Here is a 20,760-nt window from a genome sequence, read left to right on the forward strand (position 1 = left end):
ATTTCTAATTTTATTCCATTGTTGTCACAAAACATACTGTTTATGGATGCAGTCATTTTATTTTGATTATTTTTTTAATTTTTTTTAATATTTATTTTTGAGACAGAGAGAGACAGAACATGAATGGGGGAGGGTCAAAGAGAGAGGGAGACACAGAATCTGAAGCAGGCTCCAGGCTCTGAGCTGTCAGCACAGAGCCCAACGTGGGGCTCAGACTCACAGACCGTGAGATAATGACCTGAGCTGAAGTCGGAAGCTCAACTGACTGAGCCACCCAGGCGCCCCTTTTTTGATTATTTTTTAATGCTATAAATTTATTTTTTTAAGTTTGTTTATTTATTTTGGGAGAGGCTAAGACCCAGAGAACACGAGTGGGGAAGGGGCAGAGAGAAAGGGAGAGAGAGAATCCGAAGCAGACTCTGCACTGTTAGTGCAGAGCCCAACACGGGGCTCAAACTCATGAACCGTGAGATCATGACCTCATCCAAAATCAAGAGTCATACACTAAACTGTCTGAGCCACACAAGTGCCCCTGGATTCAGTCAATGTAAAGGCTTACCTTATACCCTAAAATATGATTTACCTTCAAGAATGTTCAACATGCACTTGATTTTTTTTTTTAAGATTTTTTTAATTTTAAGTAATCTCTATACCCAACATGGGACTCAAACTTAAAACCCTGACATCAAGAGTCACATGCTCTACCAATTAAGCCAGCCATGCTCCCTCACGTGCACTTGAGAAGTGTATATATTCTGTTCTTGTTGGGTAGAATGTTCCATAGATGTCTTTTAGATCTATTTTGTTTATAGACCAAAATATTTTATTTCTTTAGTGATCTTCTACCTATTTGTCTTATCCCCAATTGAGGGTAGAATATTAAATTCTCAAAGGGTTATTACTGAAATATCTATTATTTCTTGTTTCAGTTTTACTGTTTTTTTTTTCCTTGTGTACTTTGTGGCTCTGTTAGGTGTATTTATGTTTATAATTGTTTTATCTTCTTCGTGGATTGTCCTGTTGTCATTATATAATGTCCTTCTTTGTCTCCAGTATTGATTTTTATCTTAATAGTTATTTTGTCTGATATTAGCATAGCCACTGCAGCTGTCTTTAAGTTACTATTTGCATATATAGAATTTCTCCATCCTGTTACTTTCAGTTGAATTGTGTTTCTGAATCCAAAGAGTGTCTCTTATAGATGGCATGGATTTGGATCATTTTTAAAAATTTATTTTGCATATCTCAGCCTTCTCATGGGTGTGTTGAGTCATTTTACACTTACTGATTAATTAGTGATGAAGTAAGACAAAGAAAGATTTACATTTGCCTTTTGCTCTTTGTTTTCTGTATTTTTGAGAGACAGAGAGAGGCAGCATGAGTGAGGGAGGGGCAGAGAGGAAGAGGGAGACACAGAATCCGAAGCAGGCTCCAGGCTCTGCACTGACAGCAGTGAGCCCGTGCTGGGGCTCAAACTCACAAACTGTGAGATAGTGACCTGAGCCAAAGTCAAACGCTCAACCAACTGAGCCACCCAGGTGCCCTATAGTGAATTTTTCATTTCAGTCATTATAGTTTTCAACTCCACAATTTACATATATGCTTATGTATACACATATGTATGTCTGTCCAATGCTTGAATTTTCTTAGGGACAGTTTCTGTTGACAGCCTTTTTGTGTGTGTATATGGATCATTCATTATTGACTTAGGATTTTTTCAGTTATACCCGGTGAGATCTTGGCCTTATTCTTTGAGCTATCCTTAGCAACTGCCATTTTCTTCTAGCAGGCATTGGTAATTGATTATGCTTTTCTTCTGTCATTTTCTTATCTTGTAATCTGACTGTGGTGTAAGCCTGTTATCCCAAGCCATGGTCAGGGCCTTTATGTCCCATTTGTTTTTTTGCCTTATAGTTGCATCCTTTGCCATCAATATCACCTGAAGTGGGGTAGATATACTTTATCTCCACTTTGGCTAGACTTGTTATGCTGGCCACCAAGCAGGGCTGCCTTATATTCTCAAGGCTTTCAAGAGTTTAAGTGGGTGTTTTTTACTTTTCGCTCCCTCTCATCTCTTTCTTGGACTGGCACAGGGATGGAGGCTGGGGCTATGGTAGAGTAGGTGACCCATACTGATCTCTAAGCAAATCTCCAGTCCCTTCTGAATCCAAACCATTGTTCTTGAATCTAATTTGTGTGGTTAGACCCTCACTTTCCTTAGATAAGATTGTTCTCAGTTCTCATTTAAATAGCCTCAATGTTGGGGCGCCTGGGTGGCGCAGTCGGTTAAGCGTCCGACTTCAGCCAGGTCATGATCTCGCGGTCCGTGAGTTCGAGCCCTGCATCGGGCTCTGGGCTGATGGCTCAGAGCCTGGAGCCTGTTTCCGATTCTGTGTCTCCCTCTCTTTCTGCCCCTCCCCCGTTCATGCTCTGTCTTTCTCTGTCCCAAAAATAAATAAACGTTGAAAAAAAAATTAAAATAAATAAATAAATAAATAGCCTCAATGTTTCGCAACCCATTGAGCACATAAGTTAGAAAATTCTCCACATGAGAATCCCTGCTGCATAAAAATATAGAATTTTTCTGGTAATGAGCTTTAGGAAGTGAAAGTATTGACTACTAGCTTCTTTATGCAAACTGAAGCAAAAGAACAGACGGAAGATGCTTGAAAAGGCAACTACGAAGATTTCCCTCCCCTCCCCCCTATTTTTTGAGGAAGTCTGTACTGGTATTTGTCTTTAATTTAAAGCATCTGCTTCAGTATCTTTATAGTTTATATGCCACAATGAAATAAGCACACCAAATGCCATTTCTGTTTAAAGGGTGTTATAGTAACTTACCTGTTATTCTTCTTAATTATTCTTTCTTCTGAAGCAACATTAAGATGCAGTCTCTGATAGATGCTGTTTGAGCCCTTCCAGATTCCCATTACTGGGTTTTCCCACCCATCTCTCAGTTGTGGATATTGGCCCATAATAGGTTGTGTCTGTCCCCTCCTCTAGAAGATTGCCATTGGCTGAAGGAAGATACTATGTGCAGAGATGCCTATGAGGTTAATTGTCACCACTACCACTACCTTAGGTGGCCCAGCTAACTTTCCAGCAGGTGGGACAACCTTTCCGGTGAATTCACATCCCATAGCTGCCTATGGGATCGATTTGAATCTGCATTATAAACCTACAACTTTTCATAGCTTCAGGCCCTCCTCTATTTCGCTTCCCCCTTTGCCTACAAGCTCCTCCTGAGAGCATGCACTCAGTAAATCACTTGCAGCAGAACCCTTGGGACATGACTGCTTTACACATCTAAACAAGTGTGGCAATCTAAATAAAATACCAGCAACTACCTCTGTTATCAACAGAAAAGGCAGGATAAGGATGTGTTCTAACTTTTAAACTTTTTAGAATTCATTCAGCTGTGTGTTCTCTCAGTAATATTCTATTAGCACTATGTTGCCTTAATTCAGTGTCCTGATGCATCTATTAGCATGGCATTTTATTTTTTTTAATTTTTTCAGCATGGCATTTTATAATTACTCTAGCTTTGTGTGCGAGAAACAGTACATAGGGTACTGTGATTAGTAGGTTTCAAAAATGTTTCATCTTTTATTATCTCTGTTTAGAACTCTGAAAATATGATAGAAAACATTACATATTCTCCCCATTCTGAAGTTTATTCTGTAAAAGTAATTGTATTTCATTATGTATTTCTGCATATTTCCTCTCAGTTTCTATATCTGGTTCTGAAGGAAGTAGCAGGAGAGCCAGTCCAGCTAAAGCCACCATCTGTATTTCTGTATAGAGCTTCTCTTTTATGTCTATCAACATTTTTATCCAGATAAAATGGAATAGACAATCTAGAAGGAAATAAGATACATTTCCATTTCACTTTTCCTTTGATATGGGGCTAAGCCTCAGCAGTCAAATCTATGCATTGCCTTCTAGGATTTCAACTTTACTCTTAAGAAAAAATTAAACATGCCTATAACACATTTATATAACTTAAATCTGAGGTGAACGAAAAGGCCCAGCTGAGCTTAGAAAAATGTTATTGAATCCCTAGTAGTCTTAGGTTATACAGGGAACCCCCATTCTCCATGACCCCAAAACATTTAACAGGTGTGAAACCCAGAAATAATCTCCAAACACCCCATTTGGCATTCACAGTTCCATAAGCCTTAAAACCTTGCCTAATTTTGGAAGTGATGGACTTGATTTTCTTTCTCCCCAAAATAATTTTAACAATATCAGATTCATGAAGTGAAACCATCATTTCTCTATAGATTTACAGTGTTTTAGATATATAAATTCTATTATAATTTATTTTCTCAACTGAAGGTATGTATATAGTCTGTCCTGTTTTCACAGTCTTTCCTGTGCTCATCTGTCAGTAAGAAGTCACTAATTCACTTCCCTTTCCAGTCACCTCTCATTTTCCAAGGATCCCAGACTATATGAACAAGAAAAGACTTATTTGACCAAGTAAAGGCACCCGGTACAGAGAGATCTAGTGAGTCTGATCAGTTCAGTGATTCTATTGCTTTTGTGTATAGTTCACAATGTCACTTGTGAACATGCATCGCCCAGAGCACTCATCGTCTGCTTTTGTGATACTCTTGATGGCCCTGATCCTGTTTTCTCATTCTAAGATATTACCTTGAGTTCATACTCACCAAATCACATCTTTCTCTCTACAAGACACTGTGTTGGGGCATCTGGGTCTAAAAGGGCACTGGCAGCTTGCTGGGATGAGACCGTTGTGTGGGACTAGCCTGCAGCCCCAGATGCTGAGCCCTTTTCTCCAACACAAACTGCCTTTCCTCATGATGAGTTGGTACATGGGAATTGCCTTTCTTTTCCTATGAGGTGAAATTGGCCAGTCAACCCTGGTACCTTTCCATAAACTTAAAAATCTGGGAGGAACAACATTCCTCTCTTCTCAGCACACCCATTTCTCAATACGAGTCCCCTGAGATCCTTATGGCAACCGTCTGACCTCATCTTCGTACTGCATATACTAAGGGGATAGGCAGCTCCTGTTAAGGAATAGAAACCAATCCAAAAAAATAAGTCTTACTGCACTGTTTGCTCTAGGTTTATGTATTTTCCAATAATAATATCTGCTTTAACAAGGCCTGCTCTATTTCTAGACATAGTGCACTTTAAAATATTTTTTAATGTTTTATTTCTTTATTGAGAGGAAGAGAGTGAGAGATGGAGAGAGAGACAGACTGTGAGTGGGGGAGGGGCAAAAGAGAGGGAGACACAGAATCCGAAGCAGGCTCCAGGCTTCGAGCTGCCAGTACAGAGCGTGACATGGGGCTCAAACTCACAAACCATGAGATCATGACCTGAGCCAGTGTCGGACGCTCAACCGACTGAGCCACCTAGGCGCCCCTCATTACATGTTTATTGTTCCTTGGCAGGATAATTCCAATTTTTGAGTAATCTATTCTCCATGGAGCTGTACCTTCATAGTACATTTATATATTTAGTAAGGTTTAAACTGTGTACAAGTTTTTTGTATATGTAAACAATTCTAATATCCTTTAAAAAATTATTTTTCATTAGGTGATCCTACAAAATACACAGCCGATATTCCCATTCATCTAAATGATAATCCAATTTGCTATCGAATGTTATGTTTGGTTGGAGAGGTAAAATCACCCAAGTTATCGTTTGACCCTCCATTCATATTTTTCACTCCTGTTCCTCTGGACGTAACAACTAAGATGAATGTCAACATTTTACCTCAAAACTATTTCAGGTAAATGCTTAATGTGAATTTACCACAGTTTGTTTATGTGCTTTTTTGTTTGTGTCTGTGTTGTATGAGTCATGAGCAATGTCTGACTTGTTTCTGTTGGAACGAACTGTTAAAATATTTAACAGTTCAGTTAAATTAAAAATTTTAAGAAGCCCACTTCATTACCTCACAATTAGTCATTTGATTTTTTTGTAAAAATTTTTCATATGTCTCTCTTCATGGTATGTGAAGCACGTTTTCTATGGCTATGTAACAAATTACCACAAACTTAGTGCCTTAAAACATGAATTTGTTATCTTTTAAGTTTCTTTGGGTCAAGAGTCCTCTGGGTTAGTTAAGGTGTATTTACTGCTGAAGGTCTCAGTAGGTGGAAATCCAGGTGTGGGATATGGCAGCAGTCTCATCTGAGGCTCATTCTTCAGAATTAATCCTTTCAGTTGTAAGACTAAGATAATTTCTTGCTGGCTGTTGGGACCTCTCAGCTCTTAGAGACCACCCTCACATCCTAGCCATGTGGTTCCTCCTCCCATCATGGTACTTTAGAGCATCTCTCTGACTTCTCAGTCTCTGACCTCCAAACCTTTTAAGATCTCACCTAATTAAATATGATCCACACATGATAATCTTTTAGCTTTATTTGCATTCATTTGGCTAGGGGTGTCAGATACATATGGAAAGTCCCTTTACCATTGCTGTATAACACAAATTAATCACCAGTGTGATATACTTACAGATTCTGTTACCCAAGGGGTGGGAATAATGCAGGGTTTGTGTATGTACACTAGGGAAGAGGACTCTTCGGGGCCATCTCAGAATTCTGCCTCTCACATGTACATAGTATAGCACAATGTAGTCTGTTCTCATTTTTTAAAAAAATTATCAATAGCCCAAACCCCAATACTATATTGCTCTAGATACATTACATGTCCTCACACTACAGAGCAAGTAGATTGTGTGTGTGTGTGTTCATTCATTCATTCATTCATTCATTACTGGCTTATGAGGAATATAAGAAGTCTCCAAAGGGCTCAAATCAAAACAGACCAAACCAATACATATAAGCTGAAACCAGAGTAAGAGTGGTGAGCTGTAGTAATCTGCCAAATGCAGGCTTTTTCTTAAAACTTGATACAACTTTGTTGAGCATCTGACTTTGGCTCAGGTCATGATCTCACAGTTTGAGTTTGAGCCCCGCATTGGGCTCTGTGCTGGCAGCTTGAAGCCTGGACCCTGCTTCAGATTCTGTGTTTCCCTCTCTCTCTGCCTCTTCCCCACGCCCACTCTGTTTCTGTCTCTCTCCCAAAAATAAATAAACATTAAAAAAAATTAAAAACAAAGCCAAACTTGAGACAACTTCCTCAAAGTGGGAAAACAATCTCAAATTCCTTGATTAATCCAGGGACACTGAAAGAGGCTAAAAGAGTATATGTGAGTAAATCCTTCTACCTGTCAGCAGAAGCAAGTAAATCTTCTCTAGATCAGTGGTTCTTAAACTGTGGTGTATATCAGCATCACCTGAAAGAATTTTAAAACAGAGATTATTGCCTTCCATCCCCAGAATTTATGATTTGGGAAGCCTGGAATGGCATGTAATAATTTTTATTTCTAATAAATTTCCAAATGATACTGATACTGCTGATCCATGGACCACACTTTGTGAACGTCTGCTCTAAATGAAGCCATCCTCAGTTTGGGCTCATATTTCAGTTGCCACAGTTGCTATCAACCGGACATCAGTGCTGGAGTAAGTATTACAGAACTCTCGAGAAGGGAAGATACCATAGAGTCAGCACAAACAACTATTTTGAAATTTAGACTCTTAAGTAATTCAGATATTGGAATTATCAGACACAGAATATAAATAATTTATTTTTAAAGGGTGGCATTACAAAAATTAGAAAGTAACATGGAATTATACCATATAGCCTTGAAAATGAACCAAATGTAACTTGTAGAAATTATAAAACAAAGTATGTCAGGTAAAATGTTAAGGACATTCACTAAACCTACGATTGTATATAACTACACAGCATAGAAACCAACAAAAGCAAGAGAAAACTAAAACAAAAATTATGTCAAAAACTTTATGTAGTTGACTAATGCAATTAAAGTAAGTTATTCTGACTAGTTAAAATACAGAGAATGTTAGAGTAAATAATAAAAAAAGTCCAACTGCCTATTAAAAGAAGTGTATGTAAAACATAAGGACAAGAAAGACTGAAGTAAAGCAGGGTTTCTCAACATCAGAACCTGTGACATTTTGGGGAGGATGTTTCTTTTTTTTTGTTGGAGGCTATTCTATGTGTAGTAGGATGTTAACAGCCTTCCTGGTATCTAACCAATAGCATCCTCTCCCTAGTTATGACAGAAAAGAATTGTCTCCAAACATTGCTACATGTCCCCAGGCATGCAAAACTACTCCTAGTTGAGAACTATCAAACGAAGATCATGGGAAAATGTATGGTAGCATAACCAAAAGAAAGCTGGATAGCAGTATTGATTTTACATATGATGACCTTATTTAAGAGGTAAAACAGAGGCACCTGGGTGGCTCAGTTGGTTAAGTTCTGACTCTTGATTTCTGGCTCAGGTCATGATCTCACAGTTTGTGAGATTGAGCCCCATGTTGGGCTCTGCACTGACAACACAGAGCCTGCTGGCAATTCTCTCTGTCCCTCTCTCTCTCTGCCCCTGGTTCACTTATGCATGATCACTCTCTCTCTCTCTCTCTCCCTCCCTTTCTCTCTCTCTATCTCTCTCTCTCTCTCTCTCCCCCTCTCTGCCAAACATTTAGAGAAAAAAGAGGTGAAACATTTGTAATATAAAAAAACCTTTTTAACATAAAAAAGAGTGGGTGGTTCAGTCAGTTTAGCGACTGACTCTTAATTTTGGCTCAGGTCATGAACCCAGGATCATGGGCCTGAGCTCTGTCTGCATCAGGCTCTGGGCTGAGCATGGAGCCTACTTGGGATTCTTTCTCTCTCTGTCCTTCTGCCCCTCTCCCATGCATGAGCACTCTGTCTCTCTCTAAAAATAAGCCATTAAATAATTATAAAATATGCAGCTCACCTGAAAACTGTCAGAAGTCTAAAATTGTATGTACAACCAAAGTACTCTTAAAATATGAAAACCCCAAATTAAAATAATAGGGGAAAATTGACCAGTCCTTCATCATTGTAGAATGTTTCAACACATATCTCAATTATTGATGAGTCCAGAAGACAAAAACCCTTGTATAGATAAAGAAAATTTGAAAAGGATATTTTATTAAAAGCCTCCTTCATTTAATACTAATATTATGAAAAATACTAAAAGTAGTATTAGGAATAGCATTATAAAATCCCGCACCCTGCAATTGTAGAATATACATTTTTCTCATTCATACAGGAGATATTTACAAAAACTGATAGTGTATTATTCTGTAGTTCAAATTTAACACATTTTGAAGAGTTGGCATCATATAGACTGTTTTCTGGTAATAATTATAATTTTAAAATCATTAAAAAAATATGAACAGGATCTGCCACATATTTGGAACTATTGAAAAAAACTTCTATAGAGACTCAAGAAGAAGATACCCTATTGAATTCTGCAAATAATAATTAAAATACTATGTATCAAAACATGAAAACAATGTTCACTGATATAAACAGTACTTGAGTATTAAAGATTAAACTTGAAACACCTCTTGTCACTTCTGTTGCTTTCTTTAGAAAAAGAGTTAGGCCTACATCTTTGTTGAGTTAACTGCATCTCTTACGTTAAATTCCAGAGGTTAAGCAATAAACAAACTTATGAAATGCACCAAAATTGGTACTTAGATGGAAGTGTGTAGTCTTTTTTTTAATATATGAAATTTATTGTCAGATTGGTTTCTATACAACACCCAGTGCTCATCCCAAAATGTGCCCTCCTCAATACCCATCACCCACCCTCCCCTCGCTCCCACCCCCCATCAACCCTCAGTTTGTTCTCAGTTTTTAAGAGTCTCTTATGCTTTGGCTCTCTCCCACTCTAACCTCTTTTTTTTTTTTTTTCCTTCCACTCCCCAATGGAGTTCTGTTAAGTTTCTCAGGATCCACATAACAGTGAACACATATGGTACTTTTTCTGTATGGCTTATTTCACTTAGCATCACACTCTCCAGTTCCATCCACGTTGCTACAAAGGGTCATATTTCATTCTCTCTCATTGCCACGTAATACTCCATTGTATATGTAAACCACAATTTCTTTATCCATTCATCAGTTGATGGATATTTAGGCTCTTTCCATAATTTGGCTATTGTTGAGAGTGCTGCTATAAACATTGGGGTACAAGTGCCCCTTTGCATCAGTACTCCTGTATCCCTTGGGTAAATTCCTAGCAGTGCTACTGCTGGGTCATAGGGTAGATCTATTTTTAATTTTTTGAGGAACCTCCACACTGTTTTCCAGAGTGGCTGCACCAGTTTGCATTCCCACCAACAGTGCAAGAGGGTTCCCGTTTCTCCACATCCTCTCCAGCATCTATAGTCTCCTGATTTGTTCATTTTGGCCACTCTGACTGGTGTGAGGTGGTATCTGAGTGTGGTTTTGATTTGTATTTCCCTGATGAGGAGCGACGTTGAGCATCTTCTCATGTGCCTGTGGGCCATCCGGATGTCTTCTTTAGAGAAGTGTCTATTCATGTTTTCTGCCCATTTCTTCACTGGATTATTTGTTTTTTGGGTGTGGAGGTTGGTGAGCTCTTTATAGCTTTTAGATACTAGCCCTTTGTCCGATATGTCATTTGCAAATATCTTTTCCCATTGCGTTGGTTGCCTTTTAGTTTTGCTGATTGTTTCCTTTGCTGTGCAGGAGCTTTTTATCTTTATGAGGTCCCAATAGTTCATGTTTGCTTTGAATTCCCTTGCCTTTGGGGATGTGTCAAGTAAGACATTGCTACGGCTGAGGTCAGAGAGGTCTTTTCCTGTTTTCCCCTCTAGGGTTTTGATGGTTTCCGGTCTCACATTCAGGTCCTTTATCCATTTTGAGTTTATTTTTTTGAATGGTGTGAGAAAGTGGTCTAGTTGCAATCTTCTGCATGTTGTTGTCCAGTTCTCCCAGCACCATTTGTTAAAGAGGCTGTCTTTTTTCCATTGGATGTTCTTTCCTGCTTTGTCAAAGATGAGTTGGCCATAGTTTTGTGGGTCTAGTTCTGGGGTTTCTATTCCATTCCATTGGTCTATGTGGCTGTTTTTGTGCCAGTACCATGCTGTCTTGATGATGACAGCTTTGTAGTAGAGGCTAAAGTCTGGGATTGTGATGCCTCCTGCTTTGGTCTTCGTCAAAATTACTTTGGCTATTCGGGGCCTTTTGTGGTTCCATATGAATTTTAGGATTGCTTGTTCTAGTTTTGAGAAGAATGCTGGTGCAATTTTGATTGGGATTGCATTGAATGTGTAGATAGCTTTGGGTAGTATTGACATTTTGACAATATTTATTCTTCCAATCCATGAGCATGGAATGTTTTTCCATTTCTTTATATCTTCTTCAGTTACCTTCATAAGCTTTCTATAGTTTTCAGCATACAGATCTTGTACATCTTTGGTTAGATTTATTCCTGGTATTTTATGCTTCTTGGTGCAATTGTGAATGGGAACAGTTTCGTTATTTGTCTTTCTGTTGCTTCATTGTTAGTGTATAAGAATGCAACTGATTTCTGTACATTGATTTTGTATCCTGCAACTTTGCTGAATTCATGTATGAGTTCTAGCAGACTTTTGGTGGAGTTTATCGGATTTTCCATGTATAATATCGTGTCAGCTGCAACAAGTGAAATCTTAACTTGATCTTTGCCAATTTTGATGCCTTTGATTTCCTTTTGTTGTCTGATTGCTGATGCTAGAACTTCCAACACTATGTTAAACAACAGTGGTGAGAGTGGACATCCCTGTCATGTTCCTGATCTCAGGGAAAAAGCTCTCAGTTTTTCCCCATTGACGATGATATTACCTGTGGGCTTTTCATAAACGGCTTTGATGATGTTTAAGTATGTTCCTTGTATCCCGACTTTCTCGAGATTTTGTTAAGAAAGGATGCTGAATTTTGTCAAATGCTTTTCTGCATCGTTTGACAGGATCATATGGTTCTTATATTTTCTTTTATTCATGTGATGTTTCACATTGATTGATTTGTGAAGGTTGAACCAGCCCTGCATCCCAGGAATGTATCTGGCTTGATCATGGTGAATAATTCTTTTTATATGCTGTTGAATTCGATTTGCTAGTATCTTATTGAGAATTTTTGCATCCATATTCATCAGGGATATTGGCCTGTAGTTCTCTTTGTTTGCTGGGTCTCTGTCTGGTTTAGGAATCAAGGTAATATTGGCTTCATAGAATGAATCTGGGAGTTTTCCTTCCCTTTCTATGTTTTGGAATAGCTTGAGAAGGATAGGTATTATCTCTGCTTGAAACGTCTGGTAGAACTCCCCTGGGAAGCCATCTGGTCCTGGACTCTTATTTGTTGGGAGATTTTTGATAACCGATTCAATTTCTTCGCTGGTTATTGGTCTGTTCAAGCTTTCTATTTCCTCCTGATTGAGTTTTGGAAGCGTGTGGGTGTTTAGGAATTTGTCCATTTCTTCCAGGTTGTCCAATTTGTTGGCATATAATTTTTCATAGTATTCCCTGATAATTGCTTGTATCTCTGAGGGATTGGTTGTAATAATTCCATTTTCATTCATGATTTTATCTATTTGGGTCATCTTCCTTTTCTTTTTGAGAAGCCTGGCTACAGGTTTATCAATTTTGTTTATGTTTTCAAAAAACCAACTCTTGGTTTCATTGATCTGCTCTACAGTTTTTTTAGATTCTATATTGTTTATTTCTGCTCTGATCTTTATTTCTCTTCTTCTGCTGGGTTTAGGGTGTCTTTGCTGTTCTGCTTCTATTTCCTGTAGGTGTGCTGTTAGATTTTGCATTTGGGATTTTTCTTGTTTCTTGAGATAGGCCTGGATTGCAATGTATTTTCCTCTCAGGACTGCCTTCACTGCATCCCAAAGCATTTGGATTGTTGTATTTTCATTTTCGTTTGTTTCCATATATTTTTTAATTTCTTCTCTAATTGCCTGGTGACCCATTCATTCTTTAGTAGGGTGTTCTTTAACCTCCATGCTTTTGGGGGTTTTCCTGACTTTTTCCTGTGGTTGATTTCAAGTTTCATAGCATTGTGGTCTGAAAGTATGCATGGTATGATCTCAATTCTTGTATACTTACGAAGGGCTGTTTTGTGACCCAGAATGTGATCTGTCTTGGAGAATGTTCCATGTGCACTCGAGAATAAAGTATATTCTGTTGCTTTGGGATGCAGAGTTCTAAATATATTGTCAAGTCCATCTGATCCAATGTATCATTCAGGGCCCTTGTTTCTTTATTGACCGTGTGTCTAGATGATCTATCCATGTCTGCAAGTGGGGTGTTAAAGTCCCCTGCAATTACCACATTCTTATCAATAAGGTTGCTTATGTTTGTGAGTAATTGTTTTATATATTTGGGGGCTCCCGTATTTGGCGCATAGACATTTATAATTGTCAGCTCTTCCTGATGGATAGACCCTGTAATTATTATATACTGCCCTTCTTAATCTCTTGTTCCAGCCTTTAATTTAAAGTCTAGTTTGTCTGATATAAGTATGGCTACTCCCGCTTTCTTTTGACTTCAAGTAGCATGATAAGTAGTTCTCCATCACCTCACTCTCAATCTGAAGGTGTCCATCACCTCACTCTCAATCTGAAGGTGTCCTCAGGTCTAAAATGAGTCTCTTGTAGACGGCAAATAGATGGGTCTTGTTTTATCCACTCTGATACCCTATGTCTTTTGGTTGGAGCATTTAGTCCATTTACATTCAGTGTTATTATAGGAAGATATGAGTTTAGAGTCATTGTGATGTCTGTAGGTTTCATGCTTGTAGCGATGTCTCTGGTACTTTGTCTCACAGGATCCCCCTTAGGGTCTCTTGTAGGGCTGGTTTAGTGGTGATGAATTCCTTCAAAGTTTGTTTGTTTGGGAAGACCTTTACCTCTCCTTCTGTTCTAAATGACAGATTTGCTGGATATAGGATTCTCAGCTGCATTTTTTTTTCTGTTCATCACGTTGAAGATTTCCTGCCATTCCTTTCTGGCCTGCCAAGTTTCAGTAGGGAGATCAGTCACGAGTCTTATAGGTCTCCCTTTATATGTTAGAGCACATTTATCCCTAGCTGCTTTCAGAATTTTCTCTTTATCCATGTATTTTGCCAGTTTCACTATGATATGTTGTGCAGAAGATCGATTCAAGTTACGTCTGAAGGGAGTTCTCTGTGCCTCTTGGATTTCAATGCCTATTTCCTTCCCCAGATCAGGGAAGTTCTCAGCTATGATTTCTTCAAGTACACCTTCAGCACCTTTCCCTCTCTCTTCCTCCTCTGGAATACCAAGTATGCGTAGATTATTGCTTTTAATTATGTCACTTAGTTCTCTAATTCTCCCCTCATACTTCTGGATTTTTTTATCTCTTTTTCTCAGCTTCCTCTTTTTCCATAATTTTATCTTCTAGTTCACCTATTCTCTGCCTCTTCATTCCAAGCTGTGGCTGTCTCCATTTTATTTTGCAGCTGACTGATAGCATTTTTTAGCTCCTCCTGGCTGTTCCTTAGTCCCTTGATCTCTGTAGCAATAGATTCTCTGCTGTCCTCTATACTGTTTTCAAGTCCAGCGATTAATTTTATGACTATTCCTCTTAATTCACTTTCTGTTATATTGTTTAAATCCTTTTTGATCAGTTCCTTAGCTGTTGTGTTTTCCTGGATGTTTTTCTGAGGGGAATTCTTCTGTTTCGTCATTTTGGATAGTCCCTGGAGTGGTGCGGGACTGCGGGGCACTTCCCTGTGCTGTCTTGAATAACTTGCGTTGGTGGGTGGGGTCGCAGTCAGACCTGATGTCTGCCCCCAGCCCACCACTGGGGCCACAGTCAGACTGGTGTGTGCCTTCTCTTCCCCTCTCCTAGGGGCAGGATTCACTGTGGGGTGGCGTGGCCTGTCTGGGCTACTTGCACACTGCCAGGCTTGTTGTGCTGGGGTTCTAGCATGTTAGCAGGGGTGGATCGGCAAGGTGCCCAGGGGCAGGGGGGGCTGGGGGGGCAGGCTCAGCTCACTTACCCTTCGGTGATCCGCTTTGGGAGGGGCCCTGTGGCACCGGGAGGGAGTCAAACCCGCCAGAGGGATTTATCCGCAGAAGCACAGCTTTGGGTGTTTGCGTGGTGCAAGCAAGTTCCCTGGCAGGAACTGGTTCCCTTTGGGATTTTGGCTGGGGGATGGGCAAGGGAGATGGCGCTGGCGAGCGCCTTTGTTCCCCGCCAAGCTGAGCTCTGTCCTCCCAGGCTCAACAACTCTCCCTCCCCTTGTCCTCCAGCCTTCCCGCCCTCCGAGCAGAGCTATTTGCGTATAACCTTCCAGATGTCAAGTCCCACTTGGTGTCAGAACACACTCTGTCCGGCCCCTCCGCTTTTGCAAGCCAGACTCTGCTTGGGGCTCTGCTTGGCCGGGCCGCCCCTCTGCCCCGGCTCCCTCCCGCCAGTCCGTGGAGCGCACACCGCCTGTCCCCCCTTCCTACCCTCTTCCGTGGGCTTCTCGTCTCTGCTTGGCTCGGGAGACTCTGTTCTGCTAGTCTTCTGGTGGTTTTCTGGGTTATTTAGGCAGTTGTGGGTGGAATCTAAGTGATCAGCAGGATGCGGTGAGCCCAGCATCCTCCTACACTGCCATCTTCCTCCCAGAATGGAAATGTGTAGTCTTAAATGCTGATAGTATATAAAAAATGATTAGAAGTTTCAACTATTCAGTAACTTAAGAATAAGAATAATAGATTAAATCCAAGGAATGTAGAATGTAGATAAAATGAAAAAGAGTAGAAATTAAAGGAATAGGAAACAAATATATAGAAGATTGGTTTACTGAAACCAAAAGTTGGTTCTTTGAAGAACTAATACAATGGATACTGGTGCAGTGACATTGATGAGGAACAAAAAGAGAAGGTACAACTACATAATATTAAGAATAATGATGCATATGGGGTGCCTGATGGCTCAGTAGTTTAAGCGTCTGACTCTTGATTTCAGCTCAGGTCATGATCTCACAGTTCATTAGTTCGAGCCCTGCCTTGGGCTCTGCACTGATAATGTGGAGCCTGCTTGGGATTCTCTCTCTCCCTCTTTCTCTCTGCCCCTTCCCCACTTGCATGCACAGGTATTTTCTCTCTCTCTGTCTCAAAATATATAAACTTTAAAAATAATGGGATATAATCATATAGGCATTGGAGAAAAATGAGAAAATTAAAATACTATGAAGAAATTCATTCCAATACATTTAAAAACTTAAATGGGAAATTTGTAGAAATAATATAATTTACTAAAACCATACTGAGAATAAACAGAAAGTCTTTGAGTTAATACTTAACATTTTAGAAGGAAAATGCCATCTTCTGATTTTTTTACAGGCTAGTTTTACTCAACTTGCAAGAAACTGGTATCTCAAACCTTATAGAAATTCTTTTATAGAATAGAAAAATAGTGTGGTCTAATTTGTTTTATGAAGTCAGAAATTTTTATTATAAAATCAAAGAATGACAGTTTGAGAAAGATAAATTATAGGCCAATCTCTCTTAATGACTAACAGATGCAATAATCCTTAATGAATTAAATTATATATATTATTTATTACTTATATAAATATATTAATAAATCATGACCAATGTGGGTATATCCCAGTATTGTAAGATTTGCCTAATGTTAAAAAATCTAAAATACCTTTTTATTTCATCTGCCACATTTACGAATTAAAGAGAATAATGATATGATTATTTCCATAGATGCAGAAGAAAAAAGCATTTGATAAAATTACAATACCATTCATGATAAAATTCTTAATCAGGAATAAAAGAGATATTCTTTAAATTGTTGAAATTTTCTATCATGAATCTAGAAGAGGTATTATCTTGGATACTGGAACGTAAGTCAATTCCCTTTGAGTAAAAAAGAAAAGACAAGGATGGCTGTAATCACTGCCTCCCTAACACATTTTTGTGAAAAACCTAGTTCATCCAGGGAGTTAAGTGCAATGAAATATGTAAGAGTAGGTACATAAGCACTGTCACTATCTGTAGATTAGATAATGCTGTGAAGGTCATTTATCAAAATAGACAAATGTAAGTCCAATAATAAAATACATGGCATTTCAGCATACAACATTTACGATGTGTAACTCTAAAATTACTGTTTATAAAAACATTAAAAATTAATAATAGGAATAAATCAAACAAAAGATGTGGAAGAACTATATGGAACTATATAGAGAAAATTATAAAACTTAAGTCAAAGAACTCATAAGTAAATGAAGATTTACACCATATTCATGACTTGGAGTATTCAGTATTGTAAAAAAGACATTTCTTCACAAATCAATTTACATATTTCATGCGACTGCAATAAAAATTTAAATAAAATTTTTCATGGAGATTAACAAGGAAAATTCTAAATTTTACATGGAAGAATCAAGGGTCTAGAATAGCCAAACCACTCCAGAAGAAGAATAAGGACTTGCCTTATAAAATATCAAGACTAAACCAATATGATAGTTGTGTAGTGATAGATAAAATGACCAAAGGCATAGAAAAAAGAGACTTGGAGAAAGCCCATACATGAATAGATACTGAATATTTGACATAAATAGTATTATAGATCTTGGAAGAAATTAAGTTACTATTCAGTAAATGGTACTGGAACAATTGATTGTTTGTGTGGAATATTTCAAATTGGATTCCTGTCTTACATAATACAAAAAGATCCATTACAAATGGAGTAAAGTCTTAAATTTCACATTTAAGGAAAAATTAAAGAAAATATTTTGGAAAACAATTTTAACATTTGTAGGTAGAGAAGGATTTCTTGCAAGACTTAAATTCATGCTAATAAAAAAGTAAATGATAAAAATTAGAACAATATCAAATCACCAGGGATGCCTGGGTGGCTCAGTTGGTTAAGCTTCTGACTTCGGCTCAGGTCATGATCTCACAGTTTGTGAGTTCGAGGCCCACATCGGGCTCTGTGCTGACAGCTCAGAGCCTGGAGCCTGCTTTGGATTCTGTGTCTCCCTCTCTCTCTGCACCTCCCCTGCTTGTGCTCTGTCTCTGTCTCTCTCTCACGAAAATAAATATTAAAAAAAAATTAAAAAAAAATCAAATCACTCAACAGAAATGTTGCCAAAAAACTTTGATAAGTACTTCACAGAAGAAGATTCCTAAGTAGATAATGAACATCTGAAAACATATAATTGACCTTTTTGTAAATTTGGAAATGAAAATTAGAGACTACAATAATATAAGCATTTTGCCTGTTAAAGGTAGGTAGACATTAAGAAGTCAGGTCCCAGTTACAATGTCAATGAGTTAGGACCACACTAGATAATAATCTGCAAAGTGTTTAATCTGCATATTCCACAGCCCAACAATTGCACTTGATAGTATATCCAAGAAAACCTCTTGCACTTGTGTACTATATGTTTGACTTTGTTCATAGTAATATTATTCAGAATAGCAAAATCTGGGAACTGCACTAATGTCCTGTGACAGGTAAAAGGATAATAATTTGTTATATATGTGTACATGAATATAGCTATAGCTGTGAAGTGGATGAACTTCAGCTAATGAGACAACTATGTTAGGAATCTTAGGAAGAAAATATTGAGATAATTTTTTTTTAAGTCAAGCAAGACTATGTATGTTGATATCCTTCAAATAAAACAACAAAAAAAGAAAGCCAAACAAACTTCTACTTATATTTCTGATACTTCTACTTATATTTCTACTTAGAAATATACACCTATCTATAAAGAAATAAAGATTAACTAGTTGACATGTTAAAATTATGTAAATTGTGAGGAATTGTGCACCATTGTGAATTGCCTATAAGCATTATTTTCATAAACGTCTAGGTCTTGTATGTACCTCAGCGCTTCTCTAGTTCAGTCTCTTTTTATTAAAATTATTTTTAATGTTTATTTATTTTTGAGAGAAAGAGTGTGTGTGTGAGCAGGGAAGGGGCAAAGACAGAGAGGGAGACACAGAATCCAAAGCCGGCTCAAGGCTCTGAGCTGTCAGCACACAGACCGATGATGTGGGGCTCGAACTCAAACTTTGCGCTGACAGCTCAGGGCCTTGAGCCAGCTTCAGATTCTGTGTCTCCCTCTTTCTCTATTCCTCCCTCAATTGCACTCTGTCTCTCTCTTTCTCTCTCAAAAATAAATGAATATTAAAAACAAATTTAAAAATGATCTCAAGTTAAAAGTTGAATCTTGAAAAATATGATATAATGAAATGAACATGTAACAGGGACTGTAGAGATGATATAACCCAGTCTCCTCATTGTATGAATGGTCAAATCAACAGCATTAATGACTTATCCAGTGACATGTAGCTAATTAACAACAGAATTGGATTTAAACCTGATTTGTAAATTACATTTTTAATTTTTTACCTAGTGAACCCGATCAGCTTGAGTAATTTAAGTTGGGATCTTTCTTTACTTTTTAAAGTTAATTAGCTGAATAATCTTCATTCTAATTAACATATTAGGGAAATATGATTCCCATTTACTAATACTTCTTATTTGCTATAGGAGCCTACATATACAATAAAATTTTGAGTAATATGGTTAAATATTTATTGAGCACTAAAAGTTATCCAGTATTTATTTATTGTTAAATTTTATTTATTTTGAGAGAGAGAGAGAGCAGGGGAGGGACAGAAAGAAAGGGAGAGAGAGAATCCCAAGCAGGTTCTGTGCTGTCAGTGCAGAGCCCAATGCGAGGCTCTTTCTCTAGAACTGCGAGATCATGACCTTAGCCAGAAACAAGAATCAGATGCTTAACTAACTGAGCCACCCAGGCGTTGCTCAAGTATTATATTTAAAAGTGTATACTACATACTGTGTTATTAGAAATCATAAACATTTTAGATTGTTTAAATGAATTATAGGTATATAATGAAATGTGTGAAGAACGTTAAGTGGAATTTTTAGTAATGATGAGAAAATATTCATAATATATGTATACAAGTGCTTAATAGTATCCACATTAAAAATCATATGTGTTTATGCATCTTTTAATATTATATTTAGTCCATATTCATTAAAGCATTAGCTGTCAAAGTGGTAATTTTTGGTAAATTTCTATAAGGATATATTTAAGGGCCATACTGTTTATATCATGGCTATCGATAAAAGCACATTGTATTTAATCAGGTGTCTTAATCCTCTATTTTAGTTCTTAGAGGACAAAAGGAACTTTGGATCATCTTATGTGGTCAATTTAATATATTATCCATCTTACTTATATTGGGACCAGAATGTAAGAGATGATGCAAAACATCTTTAATAATTGGGCATATTATTTTAAATACTTGTTTAATTGTTCGGATGGTTCAGTAAACAGAGGGAGACACATTTACATCCAGTGACTTGCTTGGATTTTGAGCTATTTTTTTTTTTTTTTAATTTTAAACAGAGATTCCACTTTAGATGTCCAGATTCCCACAGTGAGCCTTCTTGATGGTGATGAGGCTCAACCTCTTTCTGTAACGTTTCCAAAAGGCTGTGTCATCACAGGGTCTTCCAGTGGAATAAATGCTCAGCTCACCTGCCACCTCAGCTTTAAATCATCTAAACCTGTGTCATTTTTCACCGATATTCTTTTCTGTGATAACAGAGATAACTGGTAAGAGATTCTTTTGTATCTGACAGTGAAGAATAATGAGTTTATGTTTTACACCCTTGTAAAATGTTAAATGGAGAGACATCTAAAATAATGACTTTGGGCCTAAAGGTCTTTTTAAAAGTTCTAAATGCAGCATGGTTCCCATGAGAAACAGCTTGATGGTGGTAACTAGCATATACTGAAGCTAGGTTACGTGGGTTTGAATCCTTGCTCTGTTAACTGTGGTGAAAT

The 20,760-nt window shown here is 37.8% G+C and overlaps 1 protein-coding gene across 1 annotated transcript in view; it reads left to right on the top strand.

Annotated features, from left to right (window-relative positions):
* The window catches only part of CFAP47 (cilia and flagella associated protein 47), a 566,656-nt gene that overhangs the window by 140,496 nt on the left and 405,400 nt on the right, over nt 1–20,760 (top strand). Inside the window, exons 25-26 of the mRNA XM_047844880.1 lie at nt 5,572–5,767; nt 20,320–20,529. Of these exons, the coding sequence (XP_047700836.1) occupies nt 5,572–5,767; nt 20,320–20,529 (406 nt within the window). The remainder of the gene's footprint in view (nt 1–5,571; nt 5,768–20,319; nt 20,530–20,760) is intronic.

Source organism: Prionailurus viverrinus, chromosome X (assembly GCF_022837055.1).
Source record: "Prionailurus viverrinus isolate Anna chromosome X, UM_Priviv_1.0, whole genome shotgun sequence".
In the NCBI taxonomy this organism is placed as follows: Eukaryota; Metazoa; Chordata; class Mammalia; order Carnivora; family Felidae; genus Prionailurus; species Prionailurus viverrinus.